Below are 24,153 nucleotides of genomic sequence, written 5' to 3'. Positions count from 1 at the left end.
TTACTGGGAGTTACTGTAGCTCTTGCTTATACTGGGAGTCCTGTGCCTGTTACCAGTACAGGGGGTCAGGTGGCTGGCAGCTGTACTGGGAGTTACTGTAGCTCTTGCTTATACTGGGAGTCCTGTGCCTGTTACCACTACAGGGGGTCAGGTGGCTGGCAGCTGTACTGGGAGTTACTGTAGCTCTTGCTTATACTGGGAGTCCTGTGCCTGTTACCAGTACAGGGGGTCAGGTGGCTGGCAGCTGTACTGGGAGTTACTGTAGCTCTTGCTTATACTGGGAGTCCTGTGCCTGTTACCAGTACAGGGGGTCAGGTGGCTGGCAGCTGTACTGGGAGTTACTGTAGCTCTTGCTTATACTGGGAGTCCTGTGCCTGTTACCAGTACAGGGGGTCAGGTGGCTGGCAGCTGTACTGGGAGTTACTGTAGCTCTTGCTTATACTGGGAGTCCCGTGCCTGTTACCAGTACAGGGGGTCAGGTGGCTGGCAGCTGCACTGGGAGTTACTGTAGCTCTTCCTTATACTGGGAGTCCCGTGCCTGTTACCAGTACAGGGGGTCAGGTGGCTGGCAGCTGCACTGGGAGTTACTGTAGCTCTTCCTTATACTGGGAGTCCCGTGCCTGTTGCTGTTTTAGGGGTCCTGTGACTTTTACAACTACTCGGGGTTCTGTGCCTGTTGCTGTTTCTGGAGGTCCTGTTTCTTGTGCTTTGGACTGTGGACCCTTTAACTTTTGCTATTACTGAGACCCTGTTACTGTTATGGGGGTCCCTGGGCCTCACTGTTCCAAAGGATCTGCAACTATCGCTCTTACTGTGGGGGCCCCTTACTGTGTCCTGCAGCTGACAACGGGGACGGGCCTATCCAGTATCTGTTGATTTTAATAGAGGTCTTGCTACCACTGTTTCTGGCCCTGCAGCCATGAAAGGGTTAAGCTTTGCTTCCTCCCAGCAGAGACCTCAGGGCTTCGCTCTTGGTGCAGCACAGTACTGATGCGGCGGCCCAGCCAGTAATGGCCGTCTTGCTTGCACTAAGCAGATGGCCGAGACTAATTATACTGATTGTAACATGGAATCGGAAAATTGTGTAACATGAATGGGCCTGATCCCAGTCTAGTGTCTGCGCTAATAACAGCGATCAGGATGACACAGCGCACCCCCCGTCCTATTCATTAACTCTGTTGCATAGTGTGTAACCCCTGCTGGCCCAAGCATTGTGCATACAGCTTTATGTATCTCAGCTACACACATGAAAGGGGCAGTGAGACGATAAGGAGGAGACTACTGTAAAGTCATCTGTACAGATTAACGGTGACAGATGAGAAGATAATAGATGAAGCTCACAGCTCAGCCTCCCCCTATATGGAAAGGTCACAGAGCAAACCCAGTAAAGGGATTATCCAGCACTACAAAAACATGGCCACTTTCTTGCAGAGACAGCACAGCTCTTATCTCCAGTTTTGGTGCAGGTTTTGTAACTCAGTTCCATTGAAGTGAATGGAGCTTATTTACAAACCTCACCTGACCGGAAGACAAGAGTGGTGCTGTCTCTGGAAGAAAGTGGCCATGTTTTTGTAGCTCTGGATAACCCCTTTAATTTCTAAGGATCGTTCCTGTCTAGAGATGAGCGAACCTGGAGCATGCTGGAGTCCATCTGAACCTGAACGTTCAGCATTTGATTAGCGGTGGCTGCTGAAGTTGGATAAAGCCCTAAGGCTATGTGGAAATCATGGATATAGTCATTGGCTGTACCCATGTTTTCCAGACAACCTTAGAGCTTTATCCAAGTTCAGCAGCCCCAGCTAATCAAATACCGAACGTTCGGGTTTGGAAGGACTCGAACCCGAACTCGGTTTGCTCATCTCTATTCCTGTCCATTGTTGTTTGTGTCCATGGGGCATGCTGTAATCCATATTACTAACTGCTGTTAAAAATAGCTCAGAAAAAAAGATGGCCACCCCCATGATAATGTGCAATATATATATATATATAGATATATATTTTTATTTTTCCCCCCAGAAAATAAGAACAAATTGAAAAAAAGGAACTTGATCTAATCAGTAAAAAAATTATTATATCCAAGTGATACAATCCCTCTAACTAGTTAGCGTTCTTTTTAATTTCATAGAGAAAGGAAAATAGAGCCGCCTTCGAGGAACGCTCCATAAATGAGTGTTACCATCAATACAATACATCAGCCGTCCAAAAGGATTGTTAATAAATATAAGTCGGGATTGGCCCACTGGGGCCCCCGGGCAGATCAAGGTGAGTCCATACGAGGATGGCCGCTGGAGACGTTGCGGCAGTACACCCTGTCAGTCTCTAGGAGATAAATGTTGTTGCTATAAAACCCCCTTTAATAAATAGAACATAAAAAGTAATACATTTCCCTTCCTTCCGCACGGAATCTATATTATTGACCCGCATCCTGCTGTGTATTATGTAATTGAAGTGACCTCGCGGCTCGGAACAGTCACCGTATAATGTGTTTGTTGCAAGAGACGCAGGTGTCACATCGAGCTGCGGTCACAGTCAAGTATATCCCGAGTTAAATTCCCCCCCGCTGAGTCACAGCAATCTCATATCCTCCATAGAGTCCGTCCCTTCATCTAACAATGGATGATGGCTCCATCCACTTCACCGAGCACAGAATATGTAATTGTGATAATTGATTGGCAATTACCGAGAAGAGCGAGAAGGAAAAACAGAGAAATGTCCATTATCTACCGCAGCCCCTGACCTGCTATGACCGAGCAGCTACATGTCATCCTCCTAACCGGGCAACTTATCTGTCTATACATATGAGGGGGTATTATAAGAATTATTTTCCTTTATATAGGGGCAGTATTATAGTAGTTATATCCTTGTATATAGGAGCAGTATTATAGTAGTTATATTCTTGTATATAGGGAGCAGTATTATAGTAGTTATATTCTTGTATATAGGAGCAGTATTATAGTAGTTATATTCTTGTATATAGGAGCAGTATTATAGTAGTTATATTCCTGTATATAGGAGCAGTATTATAGTAGTATATTCCTGTATATAGGAGCAGTATTATAGTAGTTATATTCTTGTATATAGGAGCTGTATTATAGTAGTTATATTCTTGTATATAGGAGCAGTATTATAGTAGTTATATTCCTGTATATAGGAGCAGTATTATAGTAGTTATATTCCTGTATATAGGGGGCAGTATTATAGTAGTTATATTCCTGTATATAGGGGGCAGTATTATAGTAGTTATATTCCTGTATATAGGAGCAGTATTATAGTAGTTATATTCTTGTATATAGGAGCAGTATTATAGTAGTTATATTCCTGTATATAGGAGCAGTATTATAGTAGTATATTCCTGTATATAGGAGCAGTATTATAGTAGTTATATTCTTGTATATAGGAGCTGTATTATAGTAGTTATATTCTTGTATATAGGAGCAGTATTATAGTAGTTATATTCCTGTATATAGGGGGCAGTATTATAGTAGTTATATTCCTGTAAATAGGGGGCAGTATTATAGTAGTTATAATACGATCCAAAAGTAGAAAAGAGCTTAGCACTCACCGTATGCTGCCAACATAGTCCACTTTATTCAAACAGGCATGAATACAGGGGAGGGAGGTGGAAGCAGGAGCGTCAAGGCGACAGACTGTTTCACTCGCCTTGAGAGGCCCCCCGGTCGCCCCATTGTATCCGCTATCGGATCCGCGACCGAGGGGGTCTCTCAATATTTGGATTGGTTACTCAGACCTCTTCTGGATGGCTTCCCCGCGTACCTTAAAGATTCCAACGATTTCCTACTAGCCTTGGAGGAGAGCCACTTTACTCCTGGCTGTCACTTGGTTTCGGTGGACGTTGAGAGCCTCTACACCCGCATCCCTCATGATGCGGGTGTGGAGGCTATCGATCGCATCCTCGAGCTTACTAATCACCCCTTTGTTCTACGTAATTTTGTTAGGGAGGCTTTATTGTTTATTCTCACTAATAATTATTTTGTTTTTGAGGGTGCATGGTACGGGCAAAATACCGGTACCGCGATGGGTACGCCCGTATCATGCACCTATGCTAATCTCTTTTTGGCCTTTATGGAGATGAATATTGTTTTTCACAGTTGCAACCCCTTTATTTCTCACATTAAGAATTATTTTAGATATGTGGATGATGTTTTCATTGTTTGGGAGGGCTCTGAGGGACAGTTTAATGATTTTGTTAAATATTTGAATGAGAATAATAACGTTAATATGATTTTCACTAGCAAATTTGGGGGGCATAAAATTGAGTTCCTCGATGTATTAGTTGATATATCTGATGGGAACCTGATTACCTCTGTATATAGAAAGCCGCAGGCTACTAATTCCATTCTACATTACCATAGCTCCCACCCTAAGCAGGTGAAGAACAGCATTCCGTATAGCCAATTTTTGAGACTTAAGAGAATTAATAATACCACAGACAAGTTTACACAACAAGCGTCCGAACTAGCACAAAGACTAGAAGAAAGAAAATACCCACACTCTATTGTGAATAGGGCCATTGAAAAAGTATCTGAAAAAAACCGTGCTCACTTACTACTTAGTAAAAAGAAACCCCACTCCAGACCTAAAAGGTTTGTTTTTTCTTTTCAAAATACCAATATGAATAGATGTATTAATGACAGTATACGCAAACATTGGCATTATATAGAAGATGACCCGGATCTTAACAGTACAGCAATTCACAAACCCATTGTCACGTATCGTAAAAACATTACTTTAGGTGAAACACTTAAGAGGAAATCAGGTTCCCAGGTGGTTACCGCATCCCAAAAAAACTGGCTCAGTGTGAACACTATTGTAGGCAACAAGAAATGTGGCCAGTGTGTTTATTGTAATCAAATGTATCCAGTATCCTTTGTTAAGCTCAATGGCAAAGAGTGCTTTATTAACGAGCTGATCACTTGTAAGAGCACCTTTGTTGTGTATTGTATTTTTTGTCCCTGTGGACGTTTTTATGTTGGCAAAACAAAAAGAGCTCTTAACATCCGATACAAGGAACATTGCTATTCTATAAAAACTGGCAAGGGGGTGCCTAGACTCATCTCTCATGTACGGGACATGCACGGTGGAGACACCAAGGTATTAAAATTTTTAGGATTGGAAAGAGTTTTTTGTAGTGCCAATGGCGGAGATCGCCACCAGCGTTTACTCCAGAGAGAATCTATGTGGATCAGCAGGTTACAAGCTGTGGGTCCCTTAGGCCTTAACGAGCGTAATGATTTTGGCTCTTTTTTGTAACAACTTTTTTGTATTGTTTTTAATTGCTTTTAAACTCACCTGTATTGTTGTTACGTATTTATATCAGACCCTCCTCCGGCAGTGACGTCTGTGGGCCTGACGAAACTCGCGTACTGCGAGTGAAACAGTCTGTCGCCTTGACGCTCCTGCTTCCACCTCCCTCCCCTGTATTCATGCCTGTTTGAATAAAGTGGACTATGTTGGCAGCATACGGTGAGTGCTAAGCTCTTTTCTACTTTTGGATCGTATTGGAGTTATCTTTACTAGCTATATGCACCACCTAGCTACCTTTCCTTACGCCTCTATATCCTCCACTCCTATCATCCTAGCACAGTTAGTCGCTCCAGCCACATATGCATTTTTGGTGCTGACTCAGTTAATCTACTGGACTTTATTATAGTAGTTATATTCCTGTATATAGGGGGCAGTATTATAGTAGTTATATTCTTGTATATAAGGGGCAGTATTATAGTAGTTATATTCTTGTATATAGGAGCAGTATTATAGTAGTTATATTCCTGTATATAGGAGCAGTATTATAGTAGTTATATTCCTGTATATAGGAGCAGTATTATAGTAGTTATATTCCTGTATATAGGAGCAGTGTTATAGTAGTTATATTCTTGTATATAGGGAGCAGTATTATAGTAGTATATTCCTGTATATAGGAGCAGTATTATAGTAGTTATATTCTTGTATATAGGAGCTGTATTATAGTAGTTATATTCTTGTATATAGGAGCAGTATTATAGTAGTTATATTCCTGTATATAGGGGGCAGTATTATAGTAGTTATATTCCTGTATATAGGGAGCAGTATTATAGTAGTTATATTCTTGTATATAGGAGCAGTATTATAGTAGTTATATTCCTGTATATATGGGCAGTATTATAGTAGTTATATTCCTGTATATAGGAGCAATATTATAGTAGTTATATTCCTGTATATAGGAGCAGTATTATAGGAGCAGTATCATAGTAGTTATATTCCTGTATATAGGAGCAGTATTATAGTAGTTATATTCCTGTATATAGGAGCAGTTTTATAGTAGTTATATCCCTGTATATAGGAGTAGTATTATAGCAGTTATATTCCTGTATATAGAAGCAGTATTATAGTAGTTATATTCCTGCATATAGGGGGTAGTATTATAGTAGTTATATTCTTGTATATAGGAGCAGTATTATTGTAGTTATATTCCTATATATAGGGGGCAGTATTATAGTAGTATATTCTTGTATATAGGAGCAGTATTATAGTAGTTATCCGACATGGAGAGAGAGAGGAATGGCTGTACATCACACCTATGGCTGATACTAATGCTGCTAAGCCTATTTTAAAAAAACAACTTCAGGATGTTGGAATATGAATTGATCAAGCCATACCGCTCCGTGTACCAACGTGCAGGTCTCCTGGTTCACACGGGTCCCTACGCTAACTCCACACAGTGTTGGTCAGTGACCGCCACCCCCGAAAAGCGTGCACATGCAGGGAATGGAGGCCATGTAATGGCCCTGCAACCCCCATGTCACAGGACCAGACCCAAAGTGCCCCCCCAAAAAGTCCCAGCCAGCACCACCGGCGAGGAAGGCTGCCCACAAACAACACAAGTGTGGATATGGTATTAGTAGTTATATTCTTGTATGTAGGAGCAATATTATAGTAGTTATATTCTTGTTTGCGTTCGCTGCCGGTCAGCGAACGCAAACCTTTCAAAGCTAGCACTCCTCCTTGTAAGACCCAGTTAGCAAGAAGCACCTGTGCACACATGGTAAGTACCTCCTATTTCTTCCATTCTACCTCCGGTGCAGTGGTGAGTAAGACCTTGTTTACACTTGTGTTGCTTGGTGGCCGCTTTCTCCGACGGCGGATTTTGTCCTGTGACTTTGGGGTTGCAGTGGCCTCCCTTCCCTGCTTGCGCTCGCTTTGCGGGGTTGGCGGTTGCTGACTGACACGTGTTGGTTTAGTGTAGGGACTCATGTGAACCAGGGGACCTGCACAGGGTACATGGGGCAATATGGTTTGGTCAGATTATATACCAACATCCTGGCGTTGGTTTTTAAATGTAGCCGAGAGGCATTAGTGTCAGCCGTAGGTGTGATGTGCAGCAGCTCCTGGAGCTGCAGATCCCCATAATACAGGAGCTTAGTTAAACAAGCTAGAATAGAGAAGCAGGGCTGCTGTCATAGGTCTGTGTGGTCACATGACAGCAGTGTGAATGGCTGAGTGCAGGCACATTATAGCAGCAGTGTGTATAGCTGAGTGTAAGTGCAGACACATTATAGAAGCAGTGTGTATAGATGAGTGTGAGTATAGGCACATTATAGCAGGAATGGAGAGGATGGAAAACACAAGGGCGGACAGAGACTGCAGGGAGCAGGAAGGAATGAGCAGGGCAGATGTGGGCACATACATGCAGCACTCTCTGTCCGGGGAGAGAAGGGTTACAGCTATGGAGAGATTACCTCCACAGTCCTGTCCCCTGATGTAAGCCCCAGCCTGAAGTGGATCTGCTATGATTTGGAAGGTGAGGGAGACTTCCTGGGTCAGAGTACAGGGCTGTAGGCCCCGCTATGCAGACCATGCCCCTCCCCCACTCGCGCTTCCACCCAGTACAGGGAGCTCTTACACCAAGTCACAATTTTGAAAAACTGTGAGCTCTTCTTGCAAAACGCTCTCAGTCCAAGTTACTCTTAAACCAAGGTAACATTGTATATGGTAAAACTTATTGTACATATAGAAGAAGTAAAAATCAGAGCCCAGAATTCTCTTTATGTGGAGGGTACTATGTGTCATGGCTGCTTTCCTCAGTAGATTCCAATTGCTGCCTCCCTTTTGCTCACTTTGTGATTCATTCTCAGTCCTTCATGCGGTAGAATAGATGTTCTGTTCACATTCATCAGTCAGTGGGGGTGTAGAGCTCGCAGGACACAAGTGCTCGGCACCAAATTACACCGCATGGTAAAAAAATAGAAATAATAAGGACAAAGAGCTTTCAAACTAATTTGAGGCAATGAAAAAGCGAAACACAATGGAGGGATCTATAACGTGTAATATCATTCACTCCACTTTTCTAGTTTGCACTTTGATCCGAATGCTAATAGCAACTGTGCCAAATTTACCATATTGGCACAGGATGGATGATAAATTTGCTGCATTTGTTATCACTTTGTGACTTTTGACGTCATCCATTGAGTGGAGTGAGACTGCTCAAAATAAGCTACAAATAATAAACATATATAATAACTTCACTTCCCCGACGTCTATCAGAGAGTGTAAGGGTCCTATTCCACGGGCCGATGGGGGCCCAATCAATAATGCAAACGAGCGACGATCTACTAGATCAGCGCTCGTTTACTGGGCCTATTACACAGCCCGATAATCGTTTAGCGAGGGCTGCAGGGACATTGTTACCGATGTCCTTGCAGCCCTTGTTTAAACATCATACATTACCTACACATGTTGCAGGCCTTCTCCTGCGCTCCTTCTTCCTCCCGATCCTGCGCACAGCAGGAGCTTCGGTGTGGCCTGTGTGAGCTGACAGATCGCTCAGCCAATCGGTCTGGCCGCGGCGGTCCTGGCCTGTGATTGGCTGAGCGGTCTGTCAGCTCAGACAGGTTGCACCAAAACTGCTGCTGTGCGCGGGAGGGAGAAGGAGCACAGGAGAAGCCCTGCAACATGTGTAGGTAATGTATGGTGTTTGTGAGATCGTTGGTCACCCGCCACGCAGCGATGATTTTAGATTTGAACCTAAATAAACAATCAGCCGATGACACCATCATCTGCTGATCGTTCTTTCTATTCCACAGAGCGATAATTGTCCGAATTGGGCGGATTCGGACAATTATCGCTCCGTGGAATAGGCCCCTTAGTGGTGAGCAAGTTGTATGGGCTGTCATGTTGTATGGGCTGTGATGTTGTATGGGCTGTCAAAAATCAGGCTGTTGACATTCTGTATGTCTGATTCTTCTCTCTCCAACATTGTCTTGGAATTGGTAGTCCCCTATACACATAAGATAGTTGAGGCTGGCTTCACACTGCCTCTCTTTTTTTATTTATTTTTTGCAAAAATGCCAGTGGCCACCTGGAAGTCAATGGAAGTTTATAATTTGCTTTACATACATTGGTGGAGATTTATCAAACATGGTGTAAAGTGAAACTGGCTCAGTTGCCCCTAACAACCAATCGGATTCCTCCTTTCATTTTCCAAATAGTCTGTGAGGAATGAAAGGTGGAATCTGATTGGTTGCTATGGACAACTGAGCCAGTTTCACTTTACACCATGTTTGATAAATCTCCCCCATTGTTGCCATTTTCTTAAAACAGCACCACTCCTGAGGGCAAACTGGGGAAAAGAGTGGTGTCATGTAAGACAGAAACTAGCTGTTTTTCTAATCCTGGATAACCCCTTTAATTTGTTTTCTAAATCAAAATGAAAACCATCGGAAAACATAAGACATCTCAGGATTCATGTGGGCTCTTATATGGATGCCCCCGGCTTATCTGTTTCCTTCTAGGTTGATGTGGGCTTTTAGGCAGACGATCTTAGCTTGGTTGTCTCTGAAATCTGTAGAATATTAAATTTTCATATGGGCTGTCATGTGGATGTTCCCAGATTAAAGGGAATCTGTCACCAGGTTTATGTTGCCTTAAGTGAGGGCAGCATAAACTAGTGATATAAATGCTGAACAGATCGGTGTATTACTTATATCTTTCTGTTCAGCCGTTCTCCTGATATGCAGGAGAATAGGATTCTTGCCGCACCCCTCCCCCCGCCCTCCAGCTGCTGATTAATAGATGACTGCCTATACACAGCATGGATAGATAACTGACAATCGCCAGCTAGTGGAAGGGGTTTTCTGCTCATGAATATCCAGGACTACTGGGCTCATGCACATAATGGAGAGGACTACTTATTGTCCATGTTATTCAGTAAGAGATCTCTGGATCAGCTGCACAGAACAGTAATGCATCATTCTGCTCAGCTTCTCTGTCACTACTTTTTGCTACCCTGAGATAGGACACCATAATCCTACTGACAGTCTCTTTAACTGTTTGCTGCAAAGAACAGAATCTTGTGAAAAAGTAGCTTGCAGTTCTTTATGTGGGCTGGCAGCTGCATAATCTCTAGTATAGTAAGCAGGTTTGTGACTGTGACTACAGAATAGCTGTATAGTAGAGCTCCACTGTAAGCTGCAGTCATCTGGCGGCACAGCGGAGACGGCACAGCAGAGCTGGGTGGTCCGTACCGCTCCATGGATGGTCAGGAACAAGGTCGCCCACTTTGATGTTGTGTCCCGGTTTGGAGACATGATTCACACTGAGAAGGTTGTGCGGAGAGTCTGTGAGTTCTGCTGGAGAGGATCCTAGATGTGTTCTGTACAGAGGCCGCTTCCTTCCATATACAGCGCAGTTATTCTTGAGTGTATAATAAGCAGATACAGCATTGTTACCATAGTGAAATTAGCCGCACTCACGTACCACAGTGAAGTAATCAGCCTGTAATGCCTCGCAGACTCGGGTTATAAAGCTACCTGAAGGCGTCTGTAATAACATGCTGTCAGCGGTGCACACAGGTGTGCCTGCCGGCTGCTGCCTACCTGACTAGATGGCTCATCGCTGTGGGAGGGGTTTGATAGCTCACATTGGGTCTGTTGATATAAGACGGGGAGTGTATCATCAGAAGATGACAGATTACGTGAATCAAGATTCCATTATGAACATTTGTTATACTTTTTTATGACTTTCTATATAAAAATAATGTACATTCTGTACACAATGTATTGGCTTTTGCTGTAGAGACAAGGTCAGGGTGAGCAGAGCCATCTCATCATTAAGGACCAGGGGAATAAGGGAAGCTCTGTAGTACAGCCAAGGCCTAGATAAGGCAGGAAATCAATAGTATATATATCAATAAAACTCTGTATACGGCTTCCCTGGCACTTTCTTGTGAGTGAGCTGTACTTCCTTAGGAACACTCACTTTTCTTTTCTTTTCCTTTTTTTTGCCCACATTTACCTTCACTGTTCCTACAGTGACATCTATTTTGTTCCAGTACTATAATTGGGTCATGTGATCCCCAGCCTGACCCACAGAAAATCCCAGTGTTTTGTCCTGGGTCAGCTGACTTCCTGCTAACTACAGGATCACATATCACATCCCTCCCCTCCACACTCAGTTCTCTATGCTGCTGCTGCTGCTATCTTTGTGGGATCATGGTATATAATAGCAGAGATGGGGAACCATTAGTCCTCCAGATGTTGCAGAACTACATTTTTCATCATATCTTTGATAGCCAAAGCTTTAGCTGTTCAGGCATAATGGAGATAGTAGTTATGCAACAACTGGAGGGCCCTAGCGGGGTAGTTAACTGCTCTGCCATGCACATCTCCTAGCTGTGTCCTGAGATTGGTGAAAGAACTCACTCGTCCTCGTGCCTCCAGTGCATCACTCCTGGATCCCGTTCACATCAGCCGGTTGCCATCTTCAGGGTACGTCAGATACCCAGCTTCTCTAGCGGGGACATCACAGCCCGGCTGAGCGATCGCCTGGTGTCCCGCCCCAGTCACTGATCGGCTGGGCTGGCAGTCACTTCAGCGGGGGGCGTGATGTTGCAGCTAGAAGAGCTGCAGGACCCTGGCTGATGTGAATGGGACCCAGGAGCGGTGCATCTGAGGCACGGGGATGGGTGAGTTCTGTTGTGTATTATCTGCCTGCAGTTGTACATGGGACTTCTCCTTGAATGATCAATTGATTCGATTAGAAACTAGTTTTGCAGGTTGGCACAGAAACATCTCAATTTATAAAGGCCAAACATGTATTGTCTTCATACAGAGGTTCGCACGGCTAATGATAAAACCACCCAATAGGGGAAGCTTCTACATACAGACTTATACAGCTGGATCTGCATGCAGTAAGCTTCCCCCATGACTCCTTTATTTTATGCTGATAATACAAGAACTGACACTGGCCAGGCTGCAATATCTATGATGACTCTCTTAATCCAGGCCTATCTCTGGGACATTTAGAGGGTACACAGTGGGATACATTCCCCTCATTCACTTGGTGGATCATTGAGGATTTTTTTTTTTTATTCTTCCAAGAAAACTCAGACATTCACAGTGTACTCATTGTAGTCCAGTCATCTCGTCCATACCTCTCTGTGACCCCCCGCACATTTATCACCCCATCTACTGTCCTATGTCTTGTCGGAGAGTAAATTTGGCTCCAAGTTACCTATTTTTTGCATTGTAAACATTTCTGAAGTTCTTGATTAAGTTGGGTGTACTCTTATAAGGGTGAAAGAGTTACTGCATTAAAACTATGGAGAGTATTGTCAGTGTATAGTCTTAGCCAAGGGGGATCCAACCCCAAGGAGATCATCTAAACAGTATCCCCTAAACAGTCTGTTGGTTGGGCCACCCGAATCCAAAAGTGTCCTCTCTTGCCAACCAAGGCCATCCTCACTCCTGTTACCTAAAGTTTGTGCCCAAACATCATTATTACTGCAGAGTCTCTGGGCAGTACCAGACATATTCAGGCCATAAACTCTTTTCCTCTAAAAGTCATTGGTGGTCCATGCATCTAGATGTACGAGCTGACGAACAGTTACCGGAAACCACCTTGCCCCAAATGAGTGGTTTCTTGAAGGCAGCTTCTTCATAAAGAAAAAGCGATCATGTGTATAGGGGTTGGCGTAGTGGGTCAACCCTGCTTTAAGTTTTTAGGTAGGTAAGTTTCCGCAATGGTTAAAGTCATACTTTCAGGAAGGTATATAGTGATGCCCATGATGTATTTTAGAACGGTAACAGAGGTAGACCGAGCATAAACTAACAATGGCGGCATTTTTTACTGTACACTGATCGGCAAATCTTCTTTGTCACATACAGAATGGGTGTTTGTCTGCCTGGTCATAATCAGCACCTTCCTCTTCTTCGCCATGGTGGGTCTTTGTTGGTGTCAGTGCTGCCCCCACAGCTGTTGTTGTTACGTTCGCTGTCCTTGCTGCCCAGAAACCTGCTGCTGTCCGAGAGCCTGTGAGTATCTGTTGTATCCTTATACGAGTATGTGCATGACTTCTTATTGACAAGAACTCATGTATAGTGAAGGTTTGTTGTTCTGTACATAGCTCTTAATCCCCTCTATAGATATAAAGTTCAATGATAATATTCTCTCTGCCCCTGACCACCACTAGGGGAGCTTCAGAGCTTCCCGCATACTGGATTTACATTGCACTTAATAACACATGTGTCAACCTTCTGAAATCCTTGTATACAATGTATTTCCAGATTTTTCTCATACCACTGTATTTCTTCTCTCTCCTCTGCAGTGTATGAAGCAGGCAAGGCTGCCAAGATTGGATACCCCCCCACCGTTCCCACTGCCTGCCCACCATATTACATCTCCACGGTTCCCGTTGCGCCAGCCCCACCTCCAATGCTGATGGAAAAACAGCACGTGCCGCCACTGGTGCAGAGCGACTCCTTAGGAGGACAAAATGGTAAATGTGGCATTACTCATAGTACCTAGTGGAAGGAGCATGGTGCCCCAGAAGCACAGATGATGTCAGGAGAGGAGTGCGGGAAGCAGTGACCTGTCCTCTAATGTGACGCATACGAGAATTAGGCTCAGATACATTTCCTGCAGTAATATAATATGTCTGTATTCTCATCAGTGCGTAAAGGGTACCGCATCCAGGCAGACAAGGAGCGAGATTCGATGAAGGTCCTGTACTACGTGGAGAAAGAGCTGGCTCAGTTTGACCCGGCCCATAGGATGCGAGAACGATGTAAGTGCTCCATACACAACGTCTTCACTTGTAGCTAAATCCGTCTCAAGAGTTAGGGGTTTAATTCAAGTCTTCAGAATCTGTTCAACTGAGTCATTTTTATGTGAACTTGGCGGCCACCTACACAATGAGTCACCGGTACGAGTTGTCACTTCCAGCCTCGCATTGTCCCAGCGCAGAAATATGTTATATTCTGCTTAGCCCAGAGGAACATAAGTACAGACAAATTAGTGGCATCTCAGGCTTAGAAGATTAACGACTGGAGTACAGCTGCATGCTCATGGCTAGTCTTACAATCAGGCTCTGTTCACATTGGTGACGGGTTTTACTTCACCAGAGGTTCTTGGATTTTTAATGAGATGTGTCTGTTATTTCTTAGAGGATCCCGAACTGTCTCCCTATATAATTCAGAGGTCAGACCTTCAAACTGGAGACCACGTAGACATCTAAATTACTAAGAACCTAGATCAGACCCTCTAAATGCAGAGTTTAGATACTTAAATAAACACAATACCCCCTAAATAATACAGATCCCAGAACCCTAAAAATAGAGACTCTAGAATAGATCATATCCCCTAAATACAGACCCCAGACCAGCCCCCTAATCTAATACAGAACCCAGATCCCTAAACTAATACAGACCCCAGACCAGAACCCTAAACTAATACAGACCCAAGACCAGACCCCTAAACTAATACAGGTCCCAGACCAGATCCCTAAACTAATACAGATCTCAGGTCAGACCCCTAAACTAATACAGACCCCAGACCAGAACCCTAAACTAATACAGACCCCAGACTAGACCCCAAAACTAATACAGACCCCAGACCAGCCCCCTAAACTTATCCGGCCCCTAGACCAGCCCCCTAATCTAATACAGACCACAGACCTGACCCCTAATCTAATACAGGTCCCAGACCTGACCCCTAAACTAATACAGACCCCAGACCAGACCCCTATACTAATACAGACCCCAGACCAGACCCCTAATCTAATACAGACCCCAGACCCCTAAACTAATACAGACCCCAGACCAGACCCCTAAACTAATACAGACCCCAGACCAGACCCCTAAACTAATACAGACCCCAGACTAGACCCCAAAACTAATACAGACCCCAGACCAGCCCCCTAAACTTATCCGGCCCCTAGACCAGACCCCTAAACTAATACAGACCCCAGACCAGACCCCTAATCTAATACAGACCCCAGACTAGACCCCTAAACTAATACAGACCCCAGACCTGACCCCTAATCTAATACAGGTCCCAGACCAGACCCCTAAACTAATACAGACCCCAGACCAGACCCCTATACTAATACAGACCCCAGACCAGACCCCTAATCTAATACAGACCCCAGACCCCTAAACTAATACAGACCCCAGACCAGACCCCTAAACTAATACAGACCCCAGACCAGACCTCTAAACTAATACAGACCCCAGACCCCTAAACTAATACAGACCCCAGACCAGACCCCTAATCTAATACAGACCCCAGACTAGACCCCTAAACTAATACAGACCCCAGACCAGACCCCTAAACTAATACAGACCCCAGACCAGACCTCTAAACTAATACAGACCCCAGACCCCTAAACTAATACAGACCCCAGACCAGACCCCTAATCTAATACAGACCCCAGACTAGACCCCTAAACTAATACAGACCCCAGACTAGACCCCTAAACTAATACAGACACCAGACCCCTAAATTAATACAGACCCCAGACCAGACCCCTAAACTAATACACAACCCAGACCAGACCTCTAAATTAATACAGACCCCAGACCAGATCCCTAATCTAATACAGACCCCAGACTAGACCACTTAATACAGACCCCAGACCAGACCCCTAAATACAGACCCCAGACCAGACCCCTAAATACAGACCCCAGACCAGACCCCTAAACTAATACAGACACCAGACCCCTAAAATAATACACAGACCAGACCCCTAAACTAATACAGACCTCAGACCCCTAAACTAATATAGACCCCAGACGATACTCTGCAGATACAGTAGTTTGCCCTCTTCGTTCCTGTGGCCTGCTGTCCTCTGCTGCCGAAAGCATTTTGGTATTAGGAGGACTGCAGTAACAGGGAGAGGTGAGTATTTGGTCAGGGTATGGAAGGGCTCTCATTTTCCTAGAATCCCTTTAGTGATACCCTGTAACATGTATATATCATGTGTGCCACCGCCTAGTAAACTCTCACCTTTTTCTGCCAATGAGTAAACAAGTGTTGAGACCTGCTTCTAATAGAATAATGTTGTGTTAGCCATAGAAAGAAGTAGAGGATTGGACAATGATCTGCTTCTAGGAAAGTTGGGTAACAACCAGAATAGCTGCCATTGCAACCCCCACCCAGCTTTTCCAGGTTCTAAAATGACACATCTTACCTAGCCAGGCAGGAATATGAGAGCAGAAGACTGCATGATGGAGACTGTTACATATTACAGAGGACAAATGTGGAGTCTTATTGGCCCCTATGTGGGATATTCATAGCGGTTGTCAGCCAGCTCTCCCAGGAAGAGACAGACTGCTGAGGGGGTGAGGGGCTGTATATGATACCTAATATCCATCTTATTACTGTCTTCCCTCAGACAGCCACACAATCTCAGAGTTAAGCTCCCTGCATGAAGACAACACTCAATTTAACCGTTCCTATCGCCAAGTCCGCAGGAAGCCATTGCCTGCTAGTTGCACCATTGACGGAGATAAGGAATACTGGTCGGGGGTGGTCGGGGCCACAGCGAGACCCTCAGCGTGTTCCAAATTTCGAGATGAAAGCTTCAGGAGCAGGTAAGTGATTTCTCAAGCATTTAACCTCTAGCTGGGAGAATTATAGCAAATGTACATTACTAATCCTGAGATATATACTGTAGATCTTATATTGTGCACGAGTGGAGTATTATTAGTGTTAAAATTAGTGTTATATAAAAAATAAAAAATCTAGTTTGTACATGTGGGGTTACCACATGTGCAAACTAGATTTTTTATTTTTTATATAACACTAATTTTAACACTAATAATACTCCACTCGTGCACAATAACTAATATATCTATATTCTATACAGAGCTGCAGTCAATATTCTGCTGGTAGGGTCACTGTGTACATACATTATATTACTTATCCTGTACTGATCCTGAGTTACATGTTATGTGAGGTCACTGTGTTACATTACATTACTGATGCTGAGTTACATCTTGTATTTTACTCCAGAGCTGCACTCACTATTCTGCTGGTGGGGTCACTGTGTATATACATTACATTACTGATGCTGAGTTATATCTTGTATTATACTCCAGAGCTGCACTCACTATTCTGCTGGTGGGGTCACTGTGTACATACATTACATTACTGATCCTGTACTGATCCTGAGTTACATTCTGTATTATACTCCAGAGCTGCACTCACTATTCTGCTGGTGGGGTCACTGTGTACATACATTACATTACTGATCCTGAGTTACATCCTGTATTACACTCCAGAGCTGCACTCACTATTCTGCTTGTGGGGTCACTGTGTACATACGTTACATTACTGATCCTGAGTTACATCCTGTATTATACCCCAGAATCTCAGCCTTCATAGAAAAACTTACAGCCTTGCTTACAGATATTTAGAGTGCAAAAATGTTTGCTGCTTTTTATACATTTGCCTCTAATTCTCGTTTTCCCATTCTAATTCTCGTTTCCTTCCACAGTCTCCAGAGACCAACGTCAGAGGTGTTAGAAAGGAAAGCCTTTCCAATGGCAGTCCAAGCCGTCTCTACGGATGAATTAGCTGTATTTGCAGACTCATATAAAAAGAGGTCCTGCAGGGCTGACAGTCGAGGTCCCGGGACAGGGCCAAGGTTTGAGAGGTCCGAAATGAGAGGAAGATCTCTATACCAGGATACCTCAACCGATGACTACTATGGAAAGAGAAACCACGGCAGGGAACTGTTTTCAGACAACGAAAGAGGCTGGTCCTTCAGCCCGTCTAGGATACGAGCCCCAGAGGACAAACATCTGCCCAAAAGAATATCCCGAATGGGGCAGAGTTACGACGATGCTTATCTTAGCAGCATTCTCGAAAGGAAATCAAGGGGTATTGAGGAAACCAGCATAACCCCATCCAAACTGAGCTTGCGGCAGAATTCAAGTCGCAGCTATGGTCGATCTCCAACGTTCAAGACAGGAGACGGCAAAGAACACAAAGTTGAGGAAGAAGACTCACTTCCTCCGTACAGTGAGAGAGAGCTTGCCAGGGCTCTCCCGTTTCGCTCAAGAGAACACTCCTATCTCAGCGCCTCAGACAAGAGGAAGAAAAAGGACCAACCAAGTAAAACAGTGAGAAAAGCCTTCTTTTTTTACATGAATGGGTCACAGGCCAAATGGGGTTGGCGGGCTTTGTCAAAAATTTAAAAAAAATGGGTAGAATGTGTGTGTGAGGACACTATTATACTGTGTTGGTGGACCATTAACATGATGCCAATTGAGAAACGCATGCTGTATAAAGGCAGCTCCTGTTTGGCCACATTTCGAAACAGGGACTTTTTGTCCTATTTTTCGGGTTTGTCAAAAAAAAAACACAAGAAAAACTTGGGCTGTTTGGACAGTTCTCCATGCTATGGACAATGAGTGGTAAATTATGTCTTTTTTATATATCTATTCTGTATATTCGGATCCAGATGTAACTTGTCTTGTGCAGGCATGGTTGAAATTGGGATACATGTTTAAGTTGAGAAATCTTTGTAAACAAATAATAAAAAAAAAAAAAAACTACAATGTGGGCTTACGGGTGGTTCCACTCTTTTTAGGTTGATTTTTTTTTTGTGGTTATTTTATTGCTGTTTTGGAACTGAGAATGAAATGTTGTAGAAAGCAAAAAAAAAAAAAAAGTTGATGCCGCGTTGTCTGTGCAGTTTCAAAAAGCTGCTCCAAAAAGACTCTGAATTTTAAATTCACCTGACCAGAAATCTATTTTTTTGCAACAATAAAAAAAACAAGCAAAAACATTCTAGACTTGTACAGATATGAAACTGTTTGTGTTGCCGCTGCTGCTAATTATTTTTGTTCCCAAATTAATTTACATGAACCTGTAAAATGTGGCAGCTTTTTTATTAAATGTATAAAACTTTTTGAAATGTATTAAATTGAAACAAAAGAAAGTAAAAATCAAAAACAGACGGGTGGTTTCCTTTATTCTTCGATAATCATGTTCTCTCTTCTTTTAGTTTGTGGTTTTTACACACAGTTTGAGGGGAACATCTAATAGGGAACAGGAAAAAAAAATTATATATAAAGAAAAAATTTCCATCCATCCGATATAAAACATTCCATATGTCACCATGCCCTTCCATCTGTGCACGTCATGAATCATGTCTTTGACATCTGTCCAGTCCTTTTTGTTTTTTGTGGCAGTCTCAGTCGGGCGACACGTGGCTAGTTTATATTATAATTTTTAGGATGTCCGTTATAGAAATTTAGTAAGTTCAAAAAAATGTGGGCCATCAGTTGGGGGGTTCTAATTGTCTTGCCCCAAGGACAGGATGAGGTTTATCATTTTGTTCTCCATTTTGTCATGTTCATATCTTACTGTTTATTATTTTTCACAGGGTGATTTTCCAAACAGGATGTCCCTCGTTGTCTGACACCGTGAAAGACTTAAGGAAGATTCTCTTTGGAGGAGGTACTGAGGCAGTCCTGGTTACAAGAGGCAGAGCCATTAGCCACTGTGATCCAAGGAACCCCTTCTTGACGCGGAAGATCTTTAAGTAGCTAGTAAACCATAGGCATTTGGGCCTTAAGTTGGAAGCAGTGGTCTCCTGCTGCGTATACAACCCAACCAGTAATGGACCTCAAAAATTAAAAAAAAAATGTGGAATATAGCAGGGCATCACAATTTGCCACATTATTAGATTGTGTTAGGACTAGCCTTAGTATACTTTATCTTACTCCAGTTCCTAAACAAAAACTTAGCAGGGGTGGAAATTGCCTCCATTCTCCAACATTCCTTATGTCTCACACTCAAAACAGTGTTATTTTTGTACCATCCAACCTCTTTGTGCCTCTCATTCACAGCGTCCAAGAAAGGACTTAGCGATGTCTTTGTGTTGAAGCCAGTCGAATTCACAGACAAATGGGAAAAAAAAGTAAAAGAAAACAAACGTTGCTTTGAGTTTAGCTATCTTGGTAAAATTGATTTTGAATTTGATCTTTATTTAAATTTATCCTAAAATTTTTTATTTAAATAATTTCAATTTATCCTAAAATTAAAAACCAAAATCTTAATATGCAAATAAAATAAACTAATGGAGAAGAAATATTCAAATAATATACAATCCTAAATCTAAAAATTTGCTTTCCTTCACAAGGTTAACAATTTTAAATTTTTAAAGCATAATAAAAGCATAAATAAAAAAAATTGGTTGTCCACTAATAGTCATCATGGTGTCTGTGAATTTGGCCAATTGTCTCTTTCGTTAACATGGATAAGGTGCTAGCTACGTACCTCTCTTTCTTTCTTTTTTATGTAGTATTTTTTCACTGCTACCATATATCTACTCCCCCTCATTTCTGTTTTTACCATATCACAACTATCTCTTCAATGGAAGAAATAGTTTTGGTTATAGAAGACAAAACAATACACGTGATTTTTCTTTCACTTTTTGTAAAATTTATCGGATCTTGCCAATCGAGAGCAAACTCCTAGAAGGGGTGAATGTACTGTGAATGTATTGTGTTGCTTTTTGAAGTTTTTATGATTTAGTATTTGAGTTTTTAATAGTAATTATTTTATAGTACCGTGTTTTCTGCTTTAGTATCTTTATGATAAAACTTAAACATATAAAATTTTACTAAATCTTGTTGCATTTATGAAAAAAAGATGGTCTTTTGCCTTTGCTTTTTTTCAGTTTGAACGATGTAACTTGCATGGATTCAGCTAAACATATCTTACTCATTTTACTTTTAGATTCATAATTCACCTCATTACATTGAAGGAAGATTCTCTAGATTTTACCTATGGGTCGTCTTTTCATAAAAAATGTTTAAATTTTTAAAAAAAGTTTAAAATAATTTCTAGAATATCATGTTATTGTATTCAGTGACAGAAAGAGCCCCTACAACCTTGTAGTACGGAGCTGTAGGGATTCCATGGGTTCCATATACAGGTAATCTGTATAAAATGTATCTGAATCAGTTAAGCTAATTTTTCTAGAACTTGTGGTAATATTGTTTTTTCTAATTCTTGATTTTACAATCTATATTTTAAAATAATCTTGAAACCTCTTTCAGTTTTCAGTTTGGACACTAATCCTAATGATAAAATGACTTCCTATTCTGTATAGAAAACTTCTTAGCAGCCTCCTCCTTATCATCACAGGCAGGATTACAGTCAGTGGTGACACAAGTATATAGACAACACAGGATCAGGCCATTTACAATAGGTGTGGTCACAGAGCATGCCTAGACCATAGAAGTCAGTGGGTCCTCTTCAGTCTATTGTTTCCTGTGGTCCACATGGCTGTTGTAAAGAATTTTATCTAAATGCGGTTAGCAGAGAAGCTCTGTTTCATATGACCCCATATAAAAGTTGAGCCATACAAAGCTAGAGTAGGGTTTTTGCCTTTACAATAAACGCTGTGTTATTAGTTTGTACAAGAGAGGGGAGGAAAAAATTAGTTTTGTGCCTGATTAAAACATTTTTTAAATATTCCAATACAAAAAGCAAAAAAATTTTGGGAAAAAAACATCTTTAAAAAATAATATATAAATATATATGTATACCCCACAGTGAATATCTAGAAGAATTTTCTGCTGACGCAACATCCAGTTTACTAATATTCATCACATTTATACTAACTGCTTATTGTTACGTTGCCCAACACTAAACGAATGACTATTTTATTTGTCGTGTTGTTTTTTTTTTTACTTTTTACTCTACAAAATATTGTTAATTATTGAGTTTTAATAGAAGTATAAAGAAATAGATTTGCTTAGACGTAAAAACTGAATTAGATGGGAATCTTGATTGTATTAACTGCTGCACAATAGAATTTTTTTTACATTTCCAATAACCGTAACCTTACATGCAGAAGTTATAAGTTGATTCTCAGCTACAACCGGCTATTTTTTCAGCCACTTGCTCCAAAGACGAACACTATGTCTATATTAGATTCAAAATTATTTTTGTATTGGTCAATCGTGCTGACATTATCTTCAGCATTGCATGATGGGATGCGCACATACAGTGTTAAATTGGGTAAGTACCATAGGCTGAGAACATAAGGTTGGCCCTTGCTTGAGCTTCATGTATATATAAATTCTTTCTAGAAGGGCTTGTAAAGTACTGTGAACAGAATATTCCGCTGCCTTCGAAATGATTCGTTGTCTCCTATCATTTTGTTATTAAAAAAATTGTGATATAAATATGGTTGTATCTTTATTTTCAGCCTGAAGCTTTGCAGCGTTTGATGTCATAAAAATTTATTGTAGAATATTTGGGCTCCAATGTTTCATTTTTATATTTTCATCATCATAATAGTAGAAATTAAAATACAGATCAGAAAAAAAATGTTTGGGGAAGGAAACAAAGGTATCACTAATTGGTATTGGTATAAGCTGCGAAGAAACAAAATTGCCTAACAAAAAAAACAAAAATCAAAGACCTAAAGAGACCGTCCCATAGTTAGCATTTTTTTTTAAATAAAAATAGTGTGTTCATCAATAAGAACTAGTGGGCAGATAGCAGACTGACATTCTCCTAAATGTGCTCTAATATCTACTTAATACTGCTCCTATATACAAGAATATAACTACTATAATACTGCTCCTGTGTACAAGAATATAATATAATACTGCCCCCTATATACAGGGATATAACTACTATAATACTGCTCCTATATACAGGAATATAACTACTATAACACTGCCCCCTATATACAAGAATATAACTACTATCATACTGCTCCTATATACAGGAATATAACTACTATAACACTGCCCCCTATATACAGGAATATAACTACTATAATACTGCTCCTATATACAGGAATATAACTACTATAATACTGCTCCTATATACAGGAATATAACTACTATAGTACTGCTCCTATATACAAAAATATAACTTATATAATACTGCTCCAATATACAGGGATATAACTACTATAATACTGCTCCTGTATACAAGAATATAACTACTATATACTGCTCCTATATACAGGAATATAACTACTATAACACTGCCCCCTATATACAGGAATATAACTACTATAATACTGCTCCTGTGTACAAAAATATAACTACTATAATACTGCTCCTATATACAGGAATATAACTACTATAATACTGCTCCTATATACAAGAATATAACTACTATAATACTGCTCCTGTGTACAAAAATATAACTACTATTATACTGCTCCTATATACAAGAATATAACTACTATAGTACTACTCCTATATACAGGAATATAACCACTATAATACTGCTCCTATATACAAGAATATAACTACTATAATACTGCTCCTGTGTACAGGAATATACTACTATAATACTGCTCCTATATACAGGAATATAACTACTATAATACTGCTCCTATATACAAGAATATAACTACTATAATACTGCTCCTATATACAAGAATATAACTACTATAATACTGCCCCTATATACAGGTATATAACTACTATAATACTGCTCCTATATACAGGAATATAACAACTATAATACTGCTCCTATATACAAGAATATAACTACTATAATACTGCCCCTATATACAGGTATATAACTACTATAATACTGCCCCTATATACAGGTATATAACTACTATAATACTGCTCCTATATACAGGAATATAACAACTATAATACTGCTCCTATATACAAGAATATAACTACTATAATACTGCTCCTATATACAAGACGCTGAACAGGCACAGGATTCCTGGGTGTAGATATTTGGGTGTTTTATAAGATTAGTGTATATGATATATAGTAATAAGGAGTTGTCGGGCTGTGTAGAGATGCTGCTGCTGCTTTTCCTCTCCTTTTATTCTTAGTCGCTCTGAAGAGGGTTATTTGCTTTGTGTTTGTGCAT

At 41.3% G+C, this 24,153-nt stretch overlaps 1 protein-coding gene across 11 annotated transcripts in view; it reads left to right on the top strand.

The window, feature by feature from the left end:
• Window positions 1–20,240, top strand: part of ILDR2 (immunoglobulin like domain containing receptor 2) — a 275,290-nt gene extending 255,050 nt beyond the window's left edge. For 8 of the 11 annotated variants that reach the window (XM_069945917.1, XM_069945916.1, XM_069945915.1 and 5 more), the window contains 5 exons: window positions 13,161–13,307; window positions 13,601–13,771; window positions 13,946–14,059; window positions 16,667–16,865; window positions 17,771–19,126. In XM_069945917.1, the coding sequence (XP_069802018.1) occupies window positions 13,161–13,307; window positions 13,601–13,771; window positions 13,946–14,059; window positions 16,667–16,865; window positions 17,771–18,473 (1,334 nt within the window). In that variant the 3' untranslated portion in view covers window positions 18,474–19,126. Of the gene's footprint in view, window positions 1–13,160; window positions 13,308–13,600; window positions 13,772–13,945; window positions 14,060–16,666; window positions 16,866–17,770; window positions 19,127–19,666 lie in introns of those variants that run through there. The other 3 variants (XM_069945912.1, XM_069945919.1, XM_069945913.1) reach the window with 2 other exon arrangements.
• The last annotated feature ends 3,913 nt before the right edge of the window (window positions 20,241–24,153 follow it).

The sequence above is a fragment of the Dendropsophus ebraccatus genome, chromosome 11 (genome assembly GCF_027789765.1).
Source record: "Dendropsophus ebraccatus isolate aDenEbr1 chromosome 11, aDenEbr1.pat, whole genome shotgun sequence".
NCBI lineage: Eukaryota > Metazoa > Chordata > Amphibia > Anura > Hylidae > Dendropsophus > Dendropsophus ebraccatus.
The sequence above is the reverse complement of the archived record's forward strand: the minus strand, read 5'-3'. Positions and strand labels throughout refer to the sequence as shown.